The following is a 20,558-nucleotide window of genomic DNA, read 5'->3' as shown; positions in this document are numbered from 1 at the left end:
TGGGGGAGTCCAGAACTAGAGGGCATAGGTTTAGAGGGGAAAGATATAAAAGAGACCTAAAGGGCAACTTTTTCACACAGAGAGTGGTATGTGCATGGAATGAGCTGCCAGAGGAAGTGGTGGAGGCTAGTACAATTGCAACATTTAAAAGGCATTTGGATGGGTATATGAATAGGAAGGGTTTGGAGGGATATGGGCCGGGTACTGGCAAGTGGGACTAGATTGGGTTGGGATATCTAGTCGGTATGGACGGGTTGGACCGAAGGGTCTGTTTCCATGCTGTACATCTCTATGACTTTAACCTTACTGGAAAATGGGAGATAAAAACTAAGATGGTAACTATTTCCACTATCAAAGCTGAATTGACAAGTGTTCAATCAAGGAAATGAGTGAGATTTATGAACAAGTGAGACCTATTGCAATTGCATTTGTTGTATTTATTTTTCAGGATGAGTTACTAATTTAGAATGTTCATCCATGGTAAGTAACAATTTGCTTATTAGAGACAAAAAAGTAGCCATGTTAGAGAATATTTTGACAAGTTAGAAATTGGGATCATTGCTTCAATCATTTTCGTTCCTGCCATTACAATCTGTTGCAGTAACTAAAATCAAAGTTTGCATCCCTGATACCCGTGAATGAAACTGGAATATTTTTATAAACACCTAAAAGTTTATATAACCTCTGATTCTGGTTCAATCTGTAGATGGAATACGTGCAAACTTAGGACAGCTTCACTGGTGCTGATTATGATTATTGACCTCTACATTCATCTTGCTGTTCTCTGAACCTAAATTGCACTATAACTAAAGGGTCTCATCAGTGGGAGAGAGGAACTTCAAATGAATACAGGCTCATAAAAATACAACTCTCTAATGTACACATACTGTGGGATGACAAACAAATAAGTAGCAGCTGTTTCCTCAGAAAGAAAGCTTTGCTGTTGTGTATCTATAGCAATGCTATTACTGTACAGGTAACAGCTTCAAACCTGGATGAGACACTGCAAAATTGCAGACGAAATTAACATGTTGACTGACTTTCTTATGATGGTAAAATAGTAAGTGTTTGCAAAGGTGGGAACTTTTTTTTAATCTTCACAACAAATTCTTTTAGTTATGGCATGCATTCTTTCTTAACATGAACAGAATGAAAAATAATTTATTAGCATTTCAGTATGTTCAGTGGACTATCTAGGGATTTTAAATGGGGTTTTATACTGTAGTTATGCAACATCAACTGCTGACCCTTTGTCACATGAGACCACTGTTATTCTTGTTGTAATGTGTTTGGCAGTCTGATGCCTAACCTAATATGTATGTCATCCTGCTGCCATGGCTTTGCTGAACACTCAATTTCAGTGTACATCAACACAAAGGTGATCAGATTACAACAGCCTTTACTAAACTTGAAGGCATCAATATGTGTTAATGTCAAGATATTTACAAAACATAAATACCATCTTTCATTTAAAAATTGAAAGAACTGTGGATACTGTAAATCAAAAGTAGACAAAAGTAGAAGTCTCTGGAAAAGCTGATCTGAGAAAGTGTTCTGAGGAAGGGTCACTTGACCCGAAACATTAACTCTGATTTCTCTCCACTGACGTTGCCAGACCTAATGAGCTTTTCCAGCGATTTCTATTTTTGTTACCATTGTTTATTTACTTACTGCATATTCAATGCCATCATCAAATTTGATGAATTGTGAAATTTATGTTTAAAATGAAATCTGTTCTAGATTTCATCCCTAGTTAGAATTTATATGAATTCATCTATATTTCTGTGACCATGGATCATAATTCTGGATTACTTATAGACATATTAAACTTTAAGGCCAATATATTTTTTAAAGGTGCACTGATACAGCCAAATAACTGCAATTATAAATCCAACAGCTGACTGGATAGAAACTCTGGAATGTTTCCTGATGAAGGGCTTATGCCTGAAACGATAATTCTTCTGCTCCTCAGATGCTGCCTGACCTGCTGTGCTTTTCACTCTAATCTCTAGCATCCGCAGTCCTCACTTTTGCCTAGAAACTCTGGAATGTCACACCTACAATTTTCAAAGAATTTCAAAGGGATAGCAGGCACGATAAACTGAACTGCAATCCTATCTGAATATCTCAGACTGTGAACATGATGGTTTAAAAAAAAACAAGTATGTGCGAGACATATATTTGCGCTTTCCTCTCGCTAGAGAGCTTCAGCCGTGGTCTGTGCATTAGTGACCAGCTATCCTAGTGTGTGTAGGCTAGTGTGCTGTGAAGGTCATAGCTTTGGCAGCAGCCATTAAACACCTCTACACCACAGGTAAAGAAAGGGAATAGACTCTTACTCGAAGTGCTATTGTACATACTCTGTCTAAAGGAACCATGCCAATAGAAGTTCAATTAACTTACAGAGCCAAGAATCTTGAAATTGACTGTTCAACTACCAACATAAATGTTACTGGGAACATTCACTGCAATGGCCACAACCATAACGTTCACTTCATGAATAATTCACCGAAACTGATCCATATATATTATCTTATTTTTCTTTGGACTCACTTTACATTTCTAATCTGTATGTTTGCATGTAGCATTATTATTTCCATAGATAAATTAAATTAGATTAGATTACTTACAGTGTAGAAACAGGCCCTTTGGCCCAACAAGTCCACACCGATCTGCCGAAGCGTAACCCACCCATACCCCTACATTTACCCCTTACCTAACACTACGGGCAATTTAGCATGGCCAATTCACCTGACCTGCACATCTTTTGGACTCTGGGAGGAAACCGGAGCACCCGGAGGAAACCCACGCAAACACGGGGAGAACGTGCAAACTCCACACAGTCAATCGCCTGAGGCAGGAATTAAACCCGGGTCTCTGGCGCTGTGAGACAGCAGTGCTAACCACTGTGCCACCGTGCTGCCCACCACATTTCTTCTCACATTTCATAATTAACAAGCTTTCTCCCCAGTTAACTTGGGAAATTGACTCCTTCTAAAACATAAATGAATTTCAGTCTAGGAGAAAGGTATCTAGGAGAGGGAATTCATTGTGAATTAACTTTTTGTGAAAAGTAGAGGCAACAGAAGAAGTGGGAAGTGGAGAGATGGAGCAAATTCATTGCCTCTCTCCTGGGAAATTGATAATTTCGAGTAATCCCTCTGGTGCCACAATAACTTGGAAAATCTTGCCCAGGGCCAAGTCATAACATTGTACATGAGAATTATTTTAAAAATTACCTTTCTGCATTATCTAAGCACCTCATGGATAAGTGAGGGAAGCATCTGACTTATGGTTGAGCTGAGATTTTATCAATGATTCAATGCTTGTATATAGTACCTGCCACTTACGACAACAGGGAAAGAACTGCACTGTGAAAAGAAAATATGTTACCTGCAACAATGATAATTCCAATACAAATGAGGAAAACCAGGAGATACAGGACTACTATCGCACACTTCATCCCTGCCATTGAGTTCCAGTGGTTGCAAAAATTGCTTGCGGTCCCTCGCCTTCCAGCTGGCCCTTAACAAAATTAAATAAACGGTCAATGGTTGTTCTGTTTTGATGAGCCACAACTATTACACATTGAAACACTTTCAAAAGTATTGCACAAATCCTGTTAGCAATGTGAAATCATCAACATAAAAATCCCTTTAATGTCACCATTACAGAATGAATCTTAAACATGCAAATTTTACATTCATGCAGATAAAGCCTCTTTCTTTGTCCAATGCGTGGTAGTGCATATACGTCTGTAAGCATCCAGAGGTATTCCTACTATGCATTGTGAAGAAAAATGTATATTTACGTTTTACAAAGTTTGCGTTTGCAATAGGTTCAACAAATTGAAGATTTTAATGTAAAAATTTATTTTGTGTCAATGTTTGCAAGAATGAGTGCAAAGGGTAAATTCTAAGCAGAGATTTCACTATTTCCAGCCTCTATTATTTCAGAAGGACATCATTGGAAACTCTGGAGCAATGATGAAAACATCTGTTTGTGCCATTTTATTCTGTTTATTCTGCTGATCTTGCATCAAATGTTTTCCAGACAACCATGCATAGCCAAGTGTTGAATATGGCATACTAGCCATTAAGAAAAAAGACAGCACCTTTCCCACAACCCTAACACAATTGTGTAGTTTGAGAAACATCATTGTTTGAGAATTGGTTAATCACTCATCCAAGTGTTTAAAACAGTCTGCATTCACAGCCAGTGTGTCCTTTTTTGTATTTTCTTGAAATCAGTCACAAACAATTAGAAAAATAACATAATGCCAGTTATGTTCGAAATCCTAATTTGGGTTCTCCAAATTAAGTTATATAGACAAAATTATTTATATTGCGCTTTAGTCAGATTATTTCAAGCATTTTATATCCAAAGTGGTCTGCTCTCTGTTGTATAGATATAAATAGACAGAGACCAGGAGAACACTATGAAACTGCTGTAGAGACACCTTACACTGGGAACAATCTGCTCCTGATAATTTAAAGTTTTGTCTTTGCACTAAAACATTAATTACCCAATAATTTGTATTACGGTACATTAAATAATGTTGAAAATGATAGTTTAGTATTGAAAAATGAAACTGTCCGATAATCAACTTTAAGTGACTTTGCATTAAAAGCAGACTGCATCAGATATCATATAGAAATAGATAGAATTTACGGCCCAACTGGTTTGTACCAATATTTATGTTACACACAAACCTCCTTACATCATTTAAATGTAATTTTGTCAGCATAACATTCTCTTCTTTCCTCCTCACTTATTTTCCTAGCTTCACATTTAATGTACCTATTTTATTCACTTCAATTACTCAGATGAGCAATTGTTGGCGAGTGATATTTCATCGGGCCAGTGCTGGCACAACTGATCATATTGATGAACAACTGATCACCATATTGATGAACAATTTGGACTTGGGACCGGAAGTACAACTTTCAGTTGAAGATGACATCAAAGTGAGCTGTACAGTTATTACAGAGGAGGACTTTGATGAAATACAGGAAAACATGAATAAACTTGTAGAAAGGTAATGAAATTCACAAATGAACTTCAATGTCAATAGTGCGAGGCATTGTGTTATGATAGGAAGCATGAGGAGGCATATATTCCTCATGGAATAAGAGCTGAATTTTTTACGGTGTTCCTGAAGACCGCAATGGTGCCAAGGAGCCTTGAAAATACCAGCATTGAATGGCATTTTGATTTTAAAGCAAGAATACCACTTTCCCTCCAACTCAGGCCAGTTAAAATAGAAGAGTTAAAAGCGAGGACAGGTTTTAGAATTGTAGTTTGAAAATAGTGGAGGGTAAGCAGGTACACAGTGGGAGGTGAGTGAAAGCATTGCTCCAGCCTCATATGAGATTCTGAAGGGCAAACAGGAACTGCATGCTTGAAGAACAAAGGAATAGGTGGATATGTTGATGGGGATAGATGAGGAGAAAGCTCATTTGGAATGCTGTAAAAAGATACAGCAATCTGAACAGGGTCTAAGGTTTGCCTTACGCAGCACCCAATATCATGTTGTTAAATAGAATTGTTGGGTGAATAGTTTGGGATCTGGATAGAGTAAGGCTTAACATTTGGGTTTTCCTCATATTCTCTGTAAATGATGTCTATCACATAACTGTAACTTCTTAATAGTTCTGACAATAAAATAAATCACATGTCATTGAAGACAGGTGCTTCTTCTTCTTAGAGTTGAGAGTGTGGTGCTGGAAAAGTACAGCAGGTCAGGCAGCATCCAAGAAGCAGGAGAATCGACATTTCAGGGAAAAGCCCTTCAAGGCTTTTGCCCGAAATGTCGATTCTCCTGCTCCTCGGATGCTGCGTGACCTGCTGTACTTTTCCAGCACCACAATCTCAACTCTAATCTCCAGCATTTGCAATCATCACTTTCATGTCTTCTTGTTCAACTGCCAAGTAGATGTTTTTACAGCACTAGGTCAAGTAAGCACTGTAAACCCCTGCCTGAAAAAGGCTAGTGGCAGCAAACCTACCACATAGCTCATACATGTTGAGCAAGGGTGAGGATTCATATCATAACATGGTTGAAAATGGTGCCACTGACTCCATTTAGCTCCCTCCCTGGCAGATATAGAGATCAGAAGATTTCTTCAGTCACAGCTTTAAGAAGGCTGTTCATGCAGAAAATGAGTTGCCAATCCTATATATAGTTGAAGGTAAAGTTGACATATGAGAGCTCACTAAGGTATTAAAGAAGCATCAGATACTTTTGAAAAGGTAGCGAAAGCCTTTAGCAATTATGATTAGATTTGATTCCCTACAGTGTGGAAACAGGCCCAACAAGTCCACATTGACATTCCGAAGAGTAACCCAGACAGACCCATTTCCCTCTGATTAATGCACCTAACACTATGGGCAATTTAGCGTGGCCAATTCTCCTGACCTGCACAATTTTGGACTGTGGGAGGAAACCAGAGCACCCGGAGGAAACCACACAGACACAGGGAGAATGTGCAAACTCCATACAGACAGTTGCCCAAGGCTGTGATTGAACCCAGGACGCTGGTGCTGTGAGGCTGTATTGCTAACCACTGAGCCTCCATGCCGCCCTAAATGAATGGCCCTCTTGAAAGATAAAAGATTTCAGCCTTCAGGACTTTCTAATTCCATTAATCATTTCTACAGATTTGTGTAAAAATATGAAATTATGGAAATTTGAAGTCACAGTTCAAAAGGAATGTGTTGTTTTAGGAGTTACTTGTAAGTCTTTATCTAATTTAGTACAGTATAAGGAAGATCTGATCTCAGAAAATGCCATTCAGATGGTGCGTGAAGCAATCACAGATTAATCCTAAGAGAATTTATCACAGGTGATCAACAGTATCCATTTAGCTCTTGAGGTATAAAACTCCTCAAGGCAAAAGTGAGAAACTAAAGCAGTGAGATAGGATTCGGATTGGAAGGTAGAACATATAGACTCTGAAGAAGGGAGAAAGGCAGCAGAGTATAAACTATAGGCCAGTTAGCATGACATGTGTCATGGGGAGGGTATTAGAATCAATCATTAAAGAGACTATAATTGTGTATTTAAAAACTCTAGGTAATCAGGAAGAGTCCTGTTTAGCTAATTTATTGGGGTCCTTTTAAAGATCAACGTGCTGTGGATAAAGGGAAGCCTGCAGACATGACGTATTTGAATTTCATAATTTCATAAGGTCATTGCAGAAAATACATGTTAGTGGCTGGCAGAAAACAATAGGCTGAAATTTATGTTTTTTTGTCTAAGTTTCAGCTTAGGGTTAAATCTCCTGAGGATGTAGTACAGAGTGGGTCCTTTGCAATTCTGAGAGAGTGTGGCCCTCAGCTGAGGCAGGGCTTCTCCTGCTCCTCGGATGCTGCGTGACCTGCTGTACTTTTCCAGCACCACAATCTCTACAGTCAGCCCTGCCTCAGCTGAGGGCCACACTCTCTCAAATTGCAAAGGACCCACTCTGTACTACATCCTAAGTTTCAGTTTAGTCAAGTTTCATGGAGGGTTTCACTCTGCAAGTTCTCTCTATGTACCATACCAAATCTTATCTCATTAACTATTTACCCTATAATATGGCTTCTCCCTCTCATCCAATTCTAGCCCCATTCTACCACTCATTGTACCCAGAACAACTTGCCACTGCTGGGTTATCATGGAATGTAGCAGCATCGCTGGCATGGGGCCATCTTTAAAAGGCCATCGTGTACTCTGATAAGTTCTGTTGGACCAGAGCTACCCCGACTCGTACCCTGAACATGACATAAAAGTGTAAATTTGCACCTTGCTTTATAGGCAGGGTCATGAAGATCCTGACCATGGATAGGCAAGATGTCCTCTTGCCCCAGGATGAGCAGAAGAGTCCGTGACACCAGACCATGTGAAACTGGTCCAAGGACGCCACCCAAGTCAAAGCAGTTCCAGCTGGCTGGAGGAATGCACAGCACATTAAGAGGAAGCGTAATGACCTTCTCCACTCTGTCAGCATAAGTGTCGCCAACTTCTCTCCAATACCTCAAACTCACTCTACTGCTGTAGCTAGCCACTCCCACCAATGCTCATGCTCTACCCTCTCACCATTGCCTGCAGTATCTTCCCTCACTCACTCTTACTTACCTCAGTCCCTGGCACCACTAACCCTGCAAGCCCTCTGCATTACCAACTCAGGAACCACCTCTATACCTACATTAAAAATAACAGCTATGCCACACATTTTCATCTCTTTTAAAACTTGCTTTTTCTCTCATTCCAGTAGGAAAACAACCAACAATAAAGCCGAAACAATCATGACAAATGATGCTCAGCCTGACATTTAGCCCCTTATCACTCATACGTAGAAGATCCAGATTCTGACAATCTCAAGTGACTGACTGACCGTGTCCAGGTCCCTGAACCGATATCAGAGGTTTCTTTTGACATACTGTGCCAATAGCCCCTGACTGAAGGCTATCTCCCTTGAATTTATGGGAATTCCTAATCTCCATGATAAACGTCTTGGCTTTGTGTTTTCACTAAATGGCAATGCAATTCAACAACTGTCAGCCTGATATCTCTGACTGAGGCGCAAGGTGCAAGGTAAGTCAAGACTAGGAGGGATTCTGTGAGATTCCAGATAGGCTCAAAGTGACTGAATGCTAAGAGAGCAGGTGAACAGCCCAGAGATGCCACCGGGTCCAGTCCATGAACTGGATGTGTGTCCCTAAGAGCAATGTGGAGTCCGAGGTGTAGCAATGAAATGTAGGTGCATTTTCTTTTACTGTACTGTAGGTGGATTGAGGTTGAGCCAATAGCTTCTTAGAAGCTGGCACATTTCAGATGTCAATATCCATAGACCATGTGGTGCATATGTCCGATGGCCATGGAGCGTGCCTGTGATGATGTTGAGTGGTGACAAACATGAAGCTCTTTTCAGTGAGGGGCAAGCTGAAATTGGCAGGTACCTGCACTGACTTCCATGATGAGAATCCTCAACATCCGTCGTTTGCTTGTGTCCAATTGTAAGATAGAATTCAGTACCAGTGACAAAGCAAGAAGCAATCTTCAAGTTGTATGACTGATGAAGCAAACATTTTGGTTTCAAGAATACTGCAGTCACCAAGATTAAATAAAACTGCCCAAGTTAAGCAACAAGTTGAAGTGTAGACTCCCTACTTCAGAAGGTTGAGAATAAAAATCTGTTCACGTAGATTGAACACGTGGTGTTCACAACTCCATGGAAATCACTAGATGATTTATTTCACAGATCTCGGATATTATCAAGAAGAGAAAATTGCCTTGCTCAGAGATCCTGGATGCTTGAAAAACGTTTTGGCTGTTTCATTAGGACAGCTGTTCTCCATGAGGGAAATTCATGAGATCCTCCAGACACTACAGTGGAGAGATTGCCTGTTTCAGCAGGAAAGTGTCCTCAGTAAAGGACAACATCAAGAGATAAAACATCTTCCAATGTAAAGGACTGTCAGGAGCAGATTCATTATCAATAATCTTCACTGGAAAGACCTACATCTACCAAGCTTCCAAGACTGAAGAGAATGCATTCTGAGGAGATAGTGAAATGTCCAAATCAGCTGAAGTTGAGAAGTGAGACCTTTGGGGGAGTTACTGTATAGGACATAAAAGCCTGAAATGCTGAGGAGTGCTTTAAGCACCATGATGATGGGAGGAGAACAGTTTAGATCTTGAGGAATACATCTGGGTCTTACTCATCATTTCTGAAATGAGGTCCATTTTATTAATATAATTTATACACGTTTGCTATAATGCAATAAACTACCTCTTAGAGTCATAGAGATGTACAGCATGGAAAGAGACCCTTCAGTCCAACCCGTCCATGCCGACCAGATATCCCAACCCAATCTAGTCCCATCTGCCAGCACCCGGCCTATATCCCTCCAAACCCTTCCTATTCATATATCCATCCAAATGCCTCTTAAATGTTGCAATTGTACCAGCCTCCACCACATCCTCTGGCAGCTCATTCCATACACGCACCACCCTCTGCATCAAAACATTGCCCCTTAGGTCTCTTTTATATCTTTCCCCTCTCGCCCTAAACCTATGACCTCTAGTTCTGGACTCCCCAACCCCAGGGAAAAGAATTGCACGCAATATTCCAACAGTGGCCTAACCAATGTCCTGTACAGCCGCAACATGACCTCCCAACTCCTGGACTCAATACCTTGACCAATGAAGGAAAGCATAACAAATGCCTTCTTCACTATCCTATCTACCTATTTAAGACAAGTGCCCATTCCCATTAGATTACCAAGTAGTTTTCCTCCAATATACCTAGTTCAACCAGGCCTTGTAGATCCCAAACAGGAAAGAAAATAAACTTACCAGCTACAACATAATGCACAGTGGTCAGAATTCAACTTGTAACCTGAAGTATAAATGCTAGACTGGACCTGATTGGCCAAATGGACTATTTCTCTGCCTTAAATACTTATAATACTTTCTAGCTACTCCACGTTGCAACGGTCAACACTCTCTGGATAAAGACATTTCTTTGGAATACCTCACTGGATTTATGAGTGAGGACCTATTATTTATAATTCCGAGTTGCATTTATGATTTTGTTTTAAAGTGTATAGATTTTTTTTGCAGAAATAGGTAGTTACCAGCACAGAAATATTTTATACCTTTTCTCAGGCATGGTGAAACAGTCCATTGGATACATTTGGTGAAAATTAAACTGCTGCCGATGATAACTAACCTTCTTTGATCAACAGATCAATGCTGACTCCAGACCATACCAAGATGTGCTTCCGTTATAATACACTGGTGTTTGATATATTTGTGGTGGAATTCGAGAATTTCCTCAAAATATGTTATGCCACAGTTGTGTCATTTAAAATGTAAAATCACCACACAACAGCCCAGAAAGAGAATTGAAAGGTGAATTTCCTGGGTGTACTTACTTGCATTCTTATTGGTGCTGTCATTAGAGTAAAATACAAATGAGACCATCTAGAAATGTTGGCAACAGATAGGGAACCAACAGGTGAGATGTAAGGTGCTTGACTCTTTCACCACAGTTGAAGAAATTTCTATTTAAATGCCCTAAATTCTTCCATAACAGACACCTCACACTTTCTTGTAGCTGCTGCATTTGGTAACCGCAGTTACTGTTTATTACATCATAACCTTTTAGGAAAACTGCAGTTGCTGCACATGGCTCTCACTGTAATATCTGCTTGCAACACCAATGCAGTAGTCCCATTGCAAGATGATTGCATGCTGAACTGACAGTAGGGCTAACTGAAAGGCAATAAATGCATAAATGATCCCTTTGTCAATGATGTCCACATTCAAAGAATAGATTTACTTAAACTTCGGAAGATCGTAACTGAAGGAATATGCTAAGACTAGATTCATTAGTAACAGGGCTTAAACAATTCTAGAACAGGATTTAACATTCAAGAAACAGCAAACCTAGGAAGTCATTCAGCTATCCACATTTATGAAAATTACTTTGAGCTTCGAAATCTTAATCATCGAATAATAATCCAAATAGCAGCAAATATAAAATAACAGAAAACCGTGAATCCTTCTATGAAAACAGAGATCTCTTGCTCTCAATTTCCAATTCTCTTTATGGACAATTATACGTACTTTCTTCACAAAGGTTCAGCTTTGAGAGATTCCTTCCATCAAACTCAAGTGATTCTTCATACATTGATCCATTTTCCTGAAACTCATTTGCGATGAGAGGCAGATCTTTGTTCTCCATTTATTCTGAGCACTGAAGACTTCACCTATGATAAGCACAGTTCAGCCACTCAGTTACAGAAGTCAGATTTTGCTTTAGATTTTGTATCAATAACCTGTTAGCTACTTTAATTTAATCAGAAATAATTGCAATAAATCAGATTCTGTTAATATTATTCATGCTGCATACATTTAATGCTCATTCATTTTCTTAGCAAAAGAAAAAAAATCATCCCTTTATTTGTATGTGCATTGCTTGACGGGTTAAAAAGGAGAAAGTGAGGGCTGCAGATGCTGGAGATCAGAGCTGAAAATGTGTTGCTGGAAAAGCGCAGCAGGTCAGGCAGCATCCAAGGAACAGGAGAATCGACGTTTCGGGCATAAGCCCTTCTTCAGGAATGAGGAAAGTCCTGAAGAAGGGCTTATGCCCGAAACGTCAATTCTCCTGTTCCTTGGATGCTGCCTGACCTGCTGCGCTTTTCCAGCAACACATTTTCAGCTCTGACAGGTTAAAAACCCAATGAACAGTATTCATATGACATAGAGAAAACTTTGAGATGTGGGTTTAAAAATAACAAGAAAAAAAGGTTAGGAGGGATGACAAAAAGTATGAATGAAGAAATGATTTTTAAAGAATAGGATAATGGACTGTTTGAAGGTACTGAGGGAATGCCAAACTGTGGGTGGCTTAAGGCATAGCCACCAATTTGCAGCCTAGAACCTGCAGGAGTGCAGTGAATCATGTGATTGTCTTCCTCCCTCCACGGACAGGTTGGTGGCTGCCATGGAGAGCCCATGTCCAGAATCCCCAGGGGCTGCTGAAAAGGCACAAATACCTGTACTCCATCGCCCAAAACACTGGTCTTCAGGACTGAAGAAATGGTGTCAGTTGGATGGCTAACCTGGCACACAGTCCAGGTGTCCCTTCCTCACATGGAGATGTGTCAGTGCTAGGAAGAAGAATCACACACAACCCCCTCAGAAGTCTCCTATCAAGAATACTCCACCTCCATTTTACCTGTTCCTCCCTCTGACCTTTGCAATTTGACAAGAAGATCCTCAGCAAATCACTTCCATGCACACTCAAGCCTCCCTTGGGTTGTCTGACCAAACATTCAGAATCATCAGGACCTCCAGGTTCCATTAGGAGTGAGGAGCGCAGATGTTGGAGAAGTCAGATTTTCCTTCACATCCACCCACCTCATCTCCTGCATCTATTGCTCTCAGTTTGGCCTCCTCTACATGGAGGAGAGAGGAGCATTTTAGGGAACAACGCTGGGACACAGACACCAAACAACCCCACTGCCTTCTGGCCAACCACTTCAACTCCCCCTCCTACTCCCCTAAGGATATGCAAGTCCTAGGCCTCCTCCACCGCCAATTCCAAGCCATCCACCAACTAGAGGAAGAACGCCTTATCTTCCACCTTGGGACCCTTCAACCACATGCCATCAATGTTGATTTTGACAGTTTCCAAATCTCCCCTCCCTTCCCACCTCATCCCAGATACAAACCTCCAACTCAGCACTGCCCTCCTGACCTTCCTTCCTACCTATCCACTTCACACTCCCCACCAACCAATCACAATTACCCCCACCTGCATCCACCTATCACCTTCCCTCCTACCTTGCCCCCTAACCCACCCCCCCACCCTCCCCACATTCCTGATGAAGGGTTTATGCCTGAAACGTCGACTCTCCTGCTCCTCAGATGCTGCCTGACCTGCTGTGCTTTTCCAGCACCACCCTTCTTGATTCCAGGTTCTACTGCAGAGCATGCTCCCTCCAGCCCAGCTGCAGAAATAATGAGTACACTAAGGTGCAGTGGAAGAAAGAAGATAAAAAACTTATTGAGGGCACTTTGGTTGCATGGTTGAATGCACAATATATCATTTTGGACTTTTTTTATAGACATCACTGACTTCACGTTACATCTGATTCTTTGTGTCCCTGTGTAGCCAAGTCGTTGTTTCACCATGAGATATCACTTCATGATCACAGACAATGTCCCATGGATTGATGTCTGTACTGACACTGCTGTTTCTTCCAGAAGTAAGAGGAACAAGACGCACACAGGGGCTCTGAGTGCTGGTGACACCTTCAGCCATCCATGTAAAACATCCCTATTATTTAATGCTCCCTATGTTGAAAAGTGTTGCAGTGAATGAGTAGGTCACTGATGTCTGGAGATGTGTAATGCAAACAATGATCAACGTATTATGATGGCCAGAGAGTGGGAATCCCATAGATCTACATGCTATACATTGCATGGGTCTGTGTGCAATGTTCCTTTTGCAAGTCCAACATCAGTGGGCCCTGCAGTCTCCTTCCTCACAGATCGAGATACTCACCCTCCCCACCCTGAGTGTGGATGCAGCCATTTCTCTCCCTGTTGTGCACTTTTGGTTCGCAGCTCAGTGAGCCCTGGGCTGAGAACAATGTGCAGCCTCAATGTGTTTGTGAGCCCTGCCAAATGTCCAGATCTCCTTCCCATAAACTTCATCAGCTTCTCACCTCCCCAGAGCCCTTCCCAACGTGTCTACATGAGTCTGCCTACCTTTCCTAGCTAGCCCCTGGAATATGAGATGACCATGCTAAGTATGGACTGCCCCTCCATCCCTGATCTTGAGGTAAAGCTACTCTTGATTGTGGACAAACTCCTTCCCATGTGACCAGTCTCCTGCCCATGGTGGATCGTATTGCCCCTTGCCGATACGCTTGACCCCATCATCGCAATTGTCGTTCTCCATTCCCAGACTGACACTGTAGCCCACACTCCTGAAGAATAACTTGATGAGTCTCCTTTCTGTGGCAGCTCTGTGCACTCTCAAATCCTCTTTCCCCTACTTTCTCTGGATAGATCCAAGAGATGGACTACGGCCCACTCCCTGGAGTAACTTAACTGGCCAGCCCTGGACAAGAAGTCTGGAGATCCCTGAGGAGTGGCTGTACTGCACCCTGATCATGTTAGCCTGAACTGTCCACAGGAATGACCAACATCCACAGCTTAGACTGTAGAGACATGGACTCCCGTAGAGCACTCCACCCGATTGCCTGACCCTGGCCAGTACCCTGGACAGGTGTCAGAGGTTGCCCTTTTTTTTTGATTAGATTAGATTAGATTAGATTACAGTGTGGAAACAGGCCCTTCGGCCCAACAAGTCCACACCGACCCGCCGAAGCGAAACCCACCCATACCCCTACATTTACCCCTTACCTAACACTATGGGCAATTTAGTATGGCCAATTCACCTGACCCTGCACATCTTTGTGACTGTGGGAGGAAACCGGAGCACCCGGAGGAAACCCACGCAGACACGGGGAGAACGTGCAAACTCCACACAGTCAGTCGCCTGAGGCCCTTGACTTACTGCCTTGTCTGGCAGGTACCTTTGTGGACCCTAAGACATTGCTGCTTACTTGCTGAATAGACAGTGTATTTGCCAGTTAAACCACTGGCACACAATGTAGGTGTGAGATCAACTTAGCATACTGCAAGAGAGAAAGATGAATGCCCCCTTGCCTGAGGACTGCTGCCCAGCAAGGTAAGCTGCCTGCTTTTCTGACTGAACTAATTGGAATAGTAAGGCAAGGAATGAATTGTATGAACATCCAGATAGGCGCTAAGTGAGTCATCGAGAAGCCTTAAGATGCAGCCTGGTCTAATCTGTGAGATGGGTCCCTGCTAGTTCCTGGTGTAGCCTGCTTCGTGAGTCTGTACTTCCTGAGTGATCTGCAAGTGTGTTGGAGAGGTTCTGTGAGGGTGGCAACGGATTGGCAAATACCAGACGTGAACGTGCATAGGTAAAGTGTGCATGCAGCTGATGTGTGTGTGTGTGTTGTGCTCCATGATGCAGGTTAGTTGTATGCAACATGGAGGCTGCTTGGAGCAAGTGGGGAGCTGAATTTTCCAGGTACACGTTCTGGCCTCCACGTCAGGTTTTCTCATCTTCCAGCTTGTTTCATGCACTTGGCAACTCAGAAAGCTGAATATTAATTAGGTTAATTGCTCCATTAACAAGGGATTTTACAAGCAATAATCACCATGAATTGGCAACATGTCACTGACTAGTGAGAAACTCACCACAGCCCTTGTCAAAAGTATAAAAGATGGAGCAAGAAGTTCCTGACGTCGAAATGGGCCTGGCCAGAGTTCCTGTCTGATCCTGCCACAAATCTCACCACGACCCACATTGCTCAGACCCCTGTATGATTTTGTTCAGTGTTTTCTGGCCATGTTAGCTAATGAACAGACAGGCAAACAGCACAAGACAGAGAGGGTTCTACCGCAGGATAAACAGCAGATTTTAATGCCAAAGTCGAGAAATGAAAAGATAGCCTCAGCTGATACATGATTTGGAGATGCCGGTGTTGGACTGGGGTGGACAAAGTTAAAAATCACACAACACCAGGTTATAGTCCAACAGGTCTATTTGGAAATACTAGCTTTTGGAGCGTTGCTCCTTCATCAGGTGGTTGTGGAGCATAAGATCATAAGACACAGAATTTATAGCAAAACATTACAGTGTCATGCAACTGAAATGATATATTGAACAACTGTGGATTATTGTTAAGTCTTTCATCTTTTAGAATGGATTGCAGGTTTTGGTTGTTATTGCAGAAATTTCATCTTCCTCAACGTTTATTAGAAAACTTCAAACTATCTGTCTTTGGAAACTCTCTTATCGAACTGTCTCTGGTTGTTGTTTGTGTAAGGCCCTCTTTCACTGGGCCCCCAGCAATCCCTGCTCAAAGGTACTATTGTGTTTCACTTAAATGCTGGAGCAGGCTTCTAACTCTGTTTATCACTTGTCAGCTATTTTGTGTCTAAATGCTGGAGCAGGCTTTTTAACACTGCTTATCCCCTTGTCAGCCAATTTGTGTCTTTCAACTATGGGCAGCTCTTACGATTACTTATTTTGAACCTGTCGCTTGAGTGGCATAAGAGTGTGATATGTAAAAGTAACTCCCTTCCCAACATCATGTGGGTGCACCTAGAAGACATGGACTGCTGCAGTTCAAGAAGGCTGCTCATCACCACCTTCTCAAGGACAATCAGGGATGGGGAACAAAGTCTGGCCTTGCCAGCAACACTAAACCCCATTAACGAATATATAAGAGGTCTGTATTACTGCCATGGGTAATGCAAAGGAAAATTTACTCTTGATCAGGTATTCAAACTTTCTCCAAATTCAGCCTTGGATTCTGCAATATCCTGGTAAACAAGCAGTTGCTGAAGCTATGATTTAGATGGTTTCCCTTTTAGTTGTGAAAACACAAAGTTGAACTGCCAGTTCCTGGCAGTGTAGGAATTTGCATACTTTCTTTTTTGACAATCAAGAGTGGCCTTGCCAGTTTTGATGGGAGTTTGAGGTGATCTCAGTTTCTCAAACGGCACAGTGAGATAATCTGTGTTCATTAATAGTTTAAAGATTTTATGTGTTTAAAGACAGGAATATGATAGGATGTTGGACACTGGTCAGAAATACCATTTCTTCTTGGTCCATTAGGCCACTCCTTATTATTTTGTTCAAAGTAAAAATCCCAAGTGGAGCAGCCATGCATATTAGGATATTCTGCGTCTAAAAAAACATATTTATAGTTTTGCTTCATGCTTAATATATGAAAGGAAATTGTGCACTAATCATACTTGAAAAAAACGAATACTTTCTTGTGACAAAAATTCTGTTAAATTCAACAATTTTTATTACGTGAGGAAAACTTGTTTATCAGTAAATGAGTAGGATCAGGAATACATTGCCTCAGAATGTAGTGGGAACACAATCAACTATAGCTTTCAAACGAGAACTGGATAATTATCTGAATTGAAAAATAAAAGCAGGGCTAATGTGAGTTGCTCTTGCAAAGAGCCAACAGGAACATAACAAGCCAAATTTCATCCTTCTGTCTTGTAACCATGGTAACCAAACTGCATAAGAGATATCAGCACACATGATGGTCAGAGACAAACACTAAGGAGTAACTTAAATGAAGAAACAAGTGAAGTGATAAACAGTTTCAGAGATGCAATTCCAAAGTTAGGGGCCTAGACAGCTGAAGGTATGGCGAGCAATGGGGGGTATACACAAGAGGCTAGAAGCTGTCTTCTCTTTAAATCCTATCCTATCCTCTCCCTTGACCATTTCAACTTCCAATGGACAGAATTTTCTAATTTTGCCAACATCAGCTCCTTTTACTTTTCACGATCAACAGAGTTGTCAATTAATCAGCTGTTGCCTCTTTACAATTTCAGGCCTCTTCTTTCCATAACTTGTTCTTTTTGACTAGCTGTTTTTTTTATGAACAGCTGGTCACTTATAACATTTTCTAGTTGTAATAATATGTCAGCCACCTGAAACATTAATTTTATACCTCTCTTTCCTCTGGTTAATTGTTGCCACTATTTTCCGTTTTGATTTTGGAAATTATTTTTCCTAGCCCAGGGTAAAATGTGACAAAAGTTACTGCCATCCATCTAGCATCAACCAGACAAATACAAGGATCATACCTTGAAAATTCCCGGAAGGTTACAAATTCCTCTGGTCACTAGTTCAGTGACATTTTAAACATGTTTGTGAAAAAATCTTGCATTCTGTGTCTGTAGTGAACCTGAAAATATTCTCTTTTCAAACAGAGTCTGCAAAAGCTAGCAGAGAAAACTTCACAGACATCATTTAAATGTCACTACGCATAATATCCAAAGGAATTCTTACCTCTGGTTTGAATGGCTCAATGCCACCACATGTGGTATATTTACCCACTAGAGTGATTCCAGGATTCCCTGATTCTTGCAGGGAGCCACATTCTCCGTGACTGCAGGCTACAATGCTGCAGTCCAATCCCCAATCCTTGATCCCTACAATTAAGACTTCCCTGCTGGAAAGTACAAGATTATGGAAGAATCCCATCATAGAAATCATTGTATTTTAGTTGTTACTAATGTGCAAAAACCTCACTGTACTTTATTTTTATTATAACTTTTTTTAACATAGGCTATTTTAATATAATATTTTTATATAATTTTAAAGCAACAATCAAAGCTCAAACACTGATTTTGGTTTTCACTAAATTTATATAAGTCCAAAAAATCAATTATAACGAAGTTAAAATGACTTACCTTTGTGTTAAAGAATCTTTGGTGTTTTCTCTTTGCAGTTACAGTTAAAGCAATGTTGCATCATTTACATTGAAGTACAGTATATGTTAAAACCATTAGGTGCTTCACATTATTTTAACTTTTGAGCATTTGTGCATTTCCAGAAAGTGACAAGAACATGGTCTCTCATTAAATACAGTACATGATCCTACAACAACATTGTATCAATGTTGTCACTAGAATGGTCCTGTTCTTAATCCAAAATACTTTCCCAGAAAGGAAATTGTGAGATAATGGGAGGTGGAAAAGCTTGAAGGGAGGAGACGGAATCTGCATCAGCCCTGTGTTCCAAGAGTTCTGTAACTCAAGAAGTTGTTATTATTGCGAATGTTAAAATGTCTGCTCTTTGAATACGGATGTGGGGATGGGCATTGATGCTTCTAGCTGATGACATTTATCATCAATATTTTGTAAACATGGCAAAGTCAATTAAAATGTTATTTAATTCAGGCATGTTCATAATAAAATGCTGCTGCATTCTCTGTTACTGGAATGCTGGCACCAAAAACCACTGCTGGCAAAAAACAGAGCATAATATTAACACAGACTGCAAAGTTAACCTCACAGTTTATCCAGTGTCTATAAAAGTCACTGTTGCTGTATACTTGATTATTTTTTAGTGATTATGCTCTCGTCATTGGAGGATCTTTCATTGTGTCTAATTGCTACATAATTTAGCTTTTTCTTTCCTCTCTACTTGACAGTGGTAACTTCCACCATCTGTTATTTATTATTTTTCTTGCTTAACACTTCAAAGTCAGGGATTATTAAATTAGAATTATAACAGCTATAACAGCAGCCTTCAATCATAAAAAAAATTCTATTAGGTGAGGTTCAAACTGTTGTTGTTGATTGACAGTAGATCTGTTCATGAAATATCATTTATGATTTGTACAATATGTTTCATAAATTTGTTCACAGATGGTGATTGCAACCAAGTGTGAAATCAGACATGCATAGTTTAGTATCCACATGAATTAGAGTTACTTATTTGCCATAATGTACCATCTTGCCTTTTCGTGGATGAAGGAAAACAGAATCATTGCTTCCCTAGTGATTATAATTTCATCAAGTCCCCTTCTTCCTTCACCTTCCTCATTTACAGGTATTACTAGAGTTTTTTGGACTCTATAATGAAGACAGAAGCAAAATATTTAATCATTGCATTTACAACTTTTTTTATTATGCACTTCAACTCCCCTGTCTCACTCTTTAGAGAACCAACTTTATCTGTTCTTGTTTTTAGATACATGTAGAATTTCTTTCTATCTGTTTTTATGTTCCTAGCTACTTTATCTCACACTTTAGTTTATCTGTTCTGATTCAGTCACTTTCTGCTATTCTCTGTATTCTGACCAGTAATCTGACCTGCTTTCCCCTCTGCGTAATTATATGTTTTTTCCTTGAGTATGTTGCTTTCCTTAACTTTCTGAGTTAACTGTGGATGGTGGATCCTCCCCTTGAAACCTTTCTTTATTGCAGAAATGTACTTATTCTGTGTATTCTAAAACATCCCATTAAATGTCTGTGACTGCTTCTGTATTGATCTGTCTCTTTGCTGAATGTCCCGGTTCATGTCAGCTTGCTAAGTCTTCATATTCACACAGTCACCTATTTTTAAGTTGTGACATATTTCTCAATATCAGGTTTTGCTCTTGGATCTGTTCCAGTATGTAGTATTCTAAGAAAC

At 40.6% G+C, this 20,558-nt stretch overlaps 1 protein-coding gene across 3 annotated transcripts in view; it reads right to left on the bottom strand.

Annotated features, from left to right (window-relative positions):
* scara5 (scavenger receptor class A, member 5 (putative)) overlaps nt 1-20,558 on the bottom strand; it is an 82,382-nt gene that overhangs the window by 56,924 nt on the left and 4,900 nt on the right. Inside the window, exons 1-4 of one of the 3 annotated variants that reach the window (XM_043685078.1) lie at nt 18,830-19,218; nt 18,426-18,588; nt 11,618-11,760; nt 3,394-3,525 (exon numbers count right to left, since the gene is read on the bottom strand). In XM_043685078.1, the coding sequence (XP_043541013.1) occupies nt 3,394-3,525; nt 11,618-11,735 (250 nt within the window). In that variant the 5' untranslated portion in view covers nt 11,736-11,760; nt 18,426-18,588; nt 18,830-19,218. Of the gene's footprint in view, nt 1-3,393; nt 3,526-11,617; nt 11,761-18,425; nt 18,589-18,829; nt 19,219-20,558 lie in introns of those variants that run through there. The other 2 variants (XM_043685084.1, XM_043685073.1) reach the window with 2 other exon arrangements.

Source organism: Chiloscyllium plagiosum, chromosome 3, assembly GCF_004010195.1.
Source record: "Chiloscyllium plagiosum isolate BGI_BamShark_2017 chromosome 3, ASM401019v2, whole genome shotgun sequence".
Taxonomy (NCBI): Eukaryota; Metazoa; Chordata; class Chondrichthyes; order Orectolobiformes; family Hemiscylliidae; genus Chiloscyllium; species Chiloscyllium plagiosum.
The sequence above is the reverse complement of the archived record's forward strand: the minus strand, read 5'-3'. Positions and strand labels throughout refer to the sequence as shown.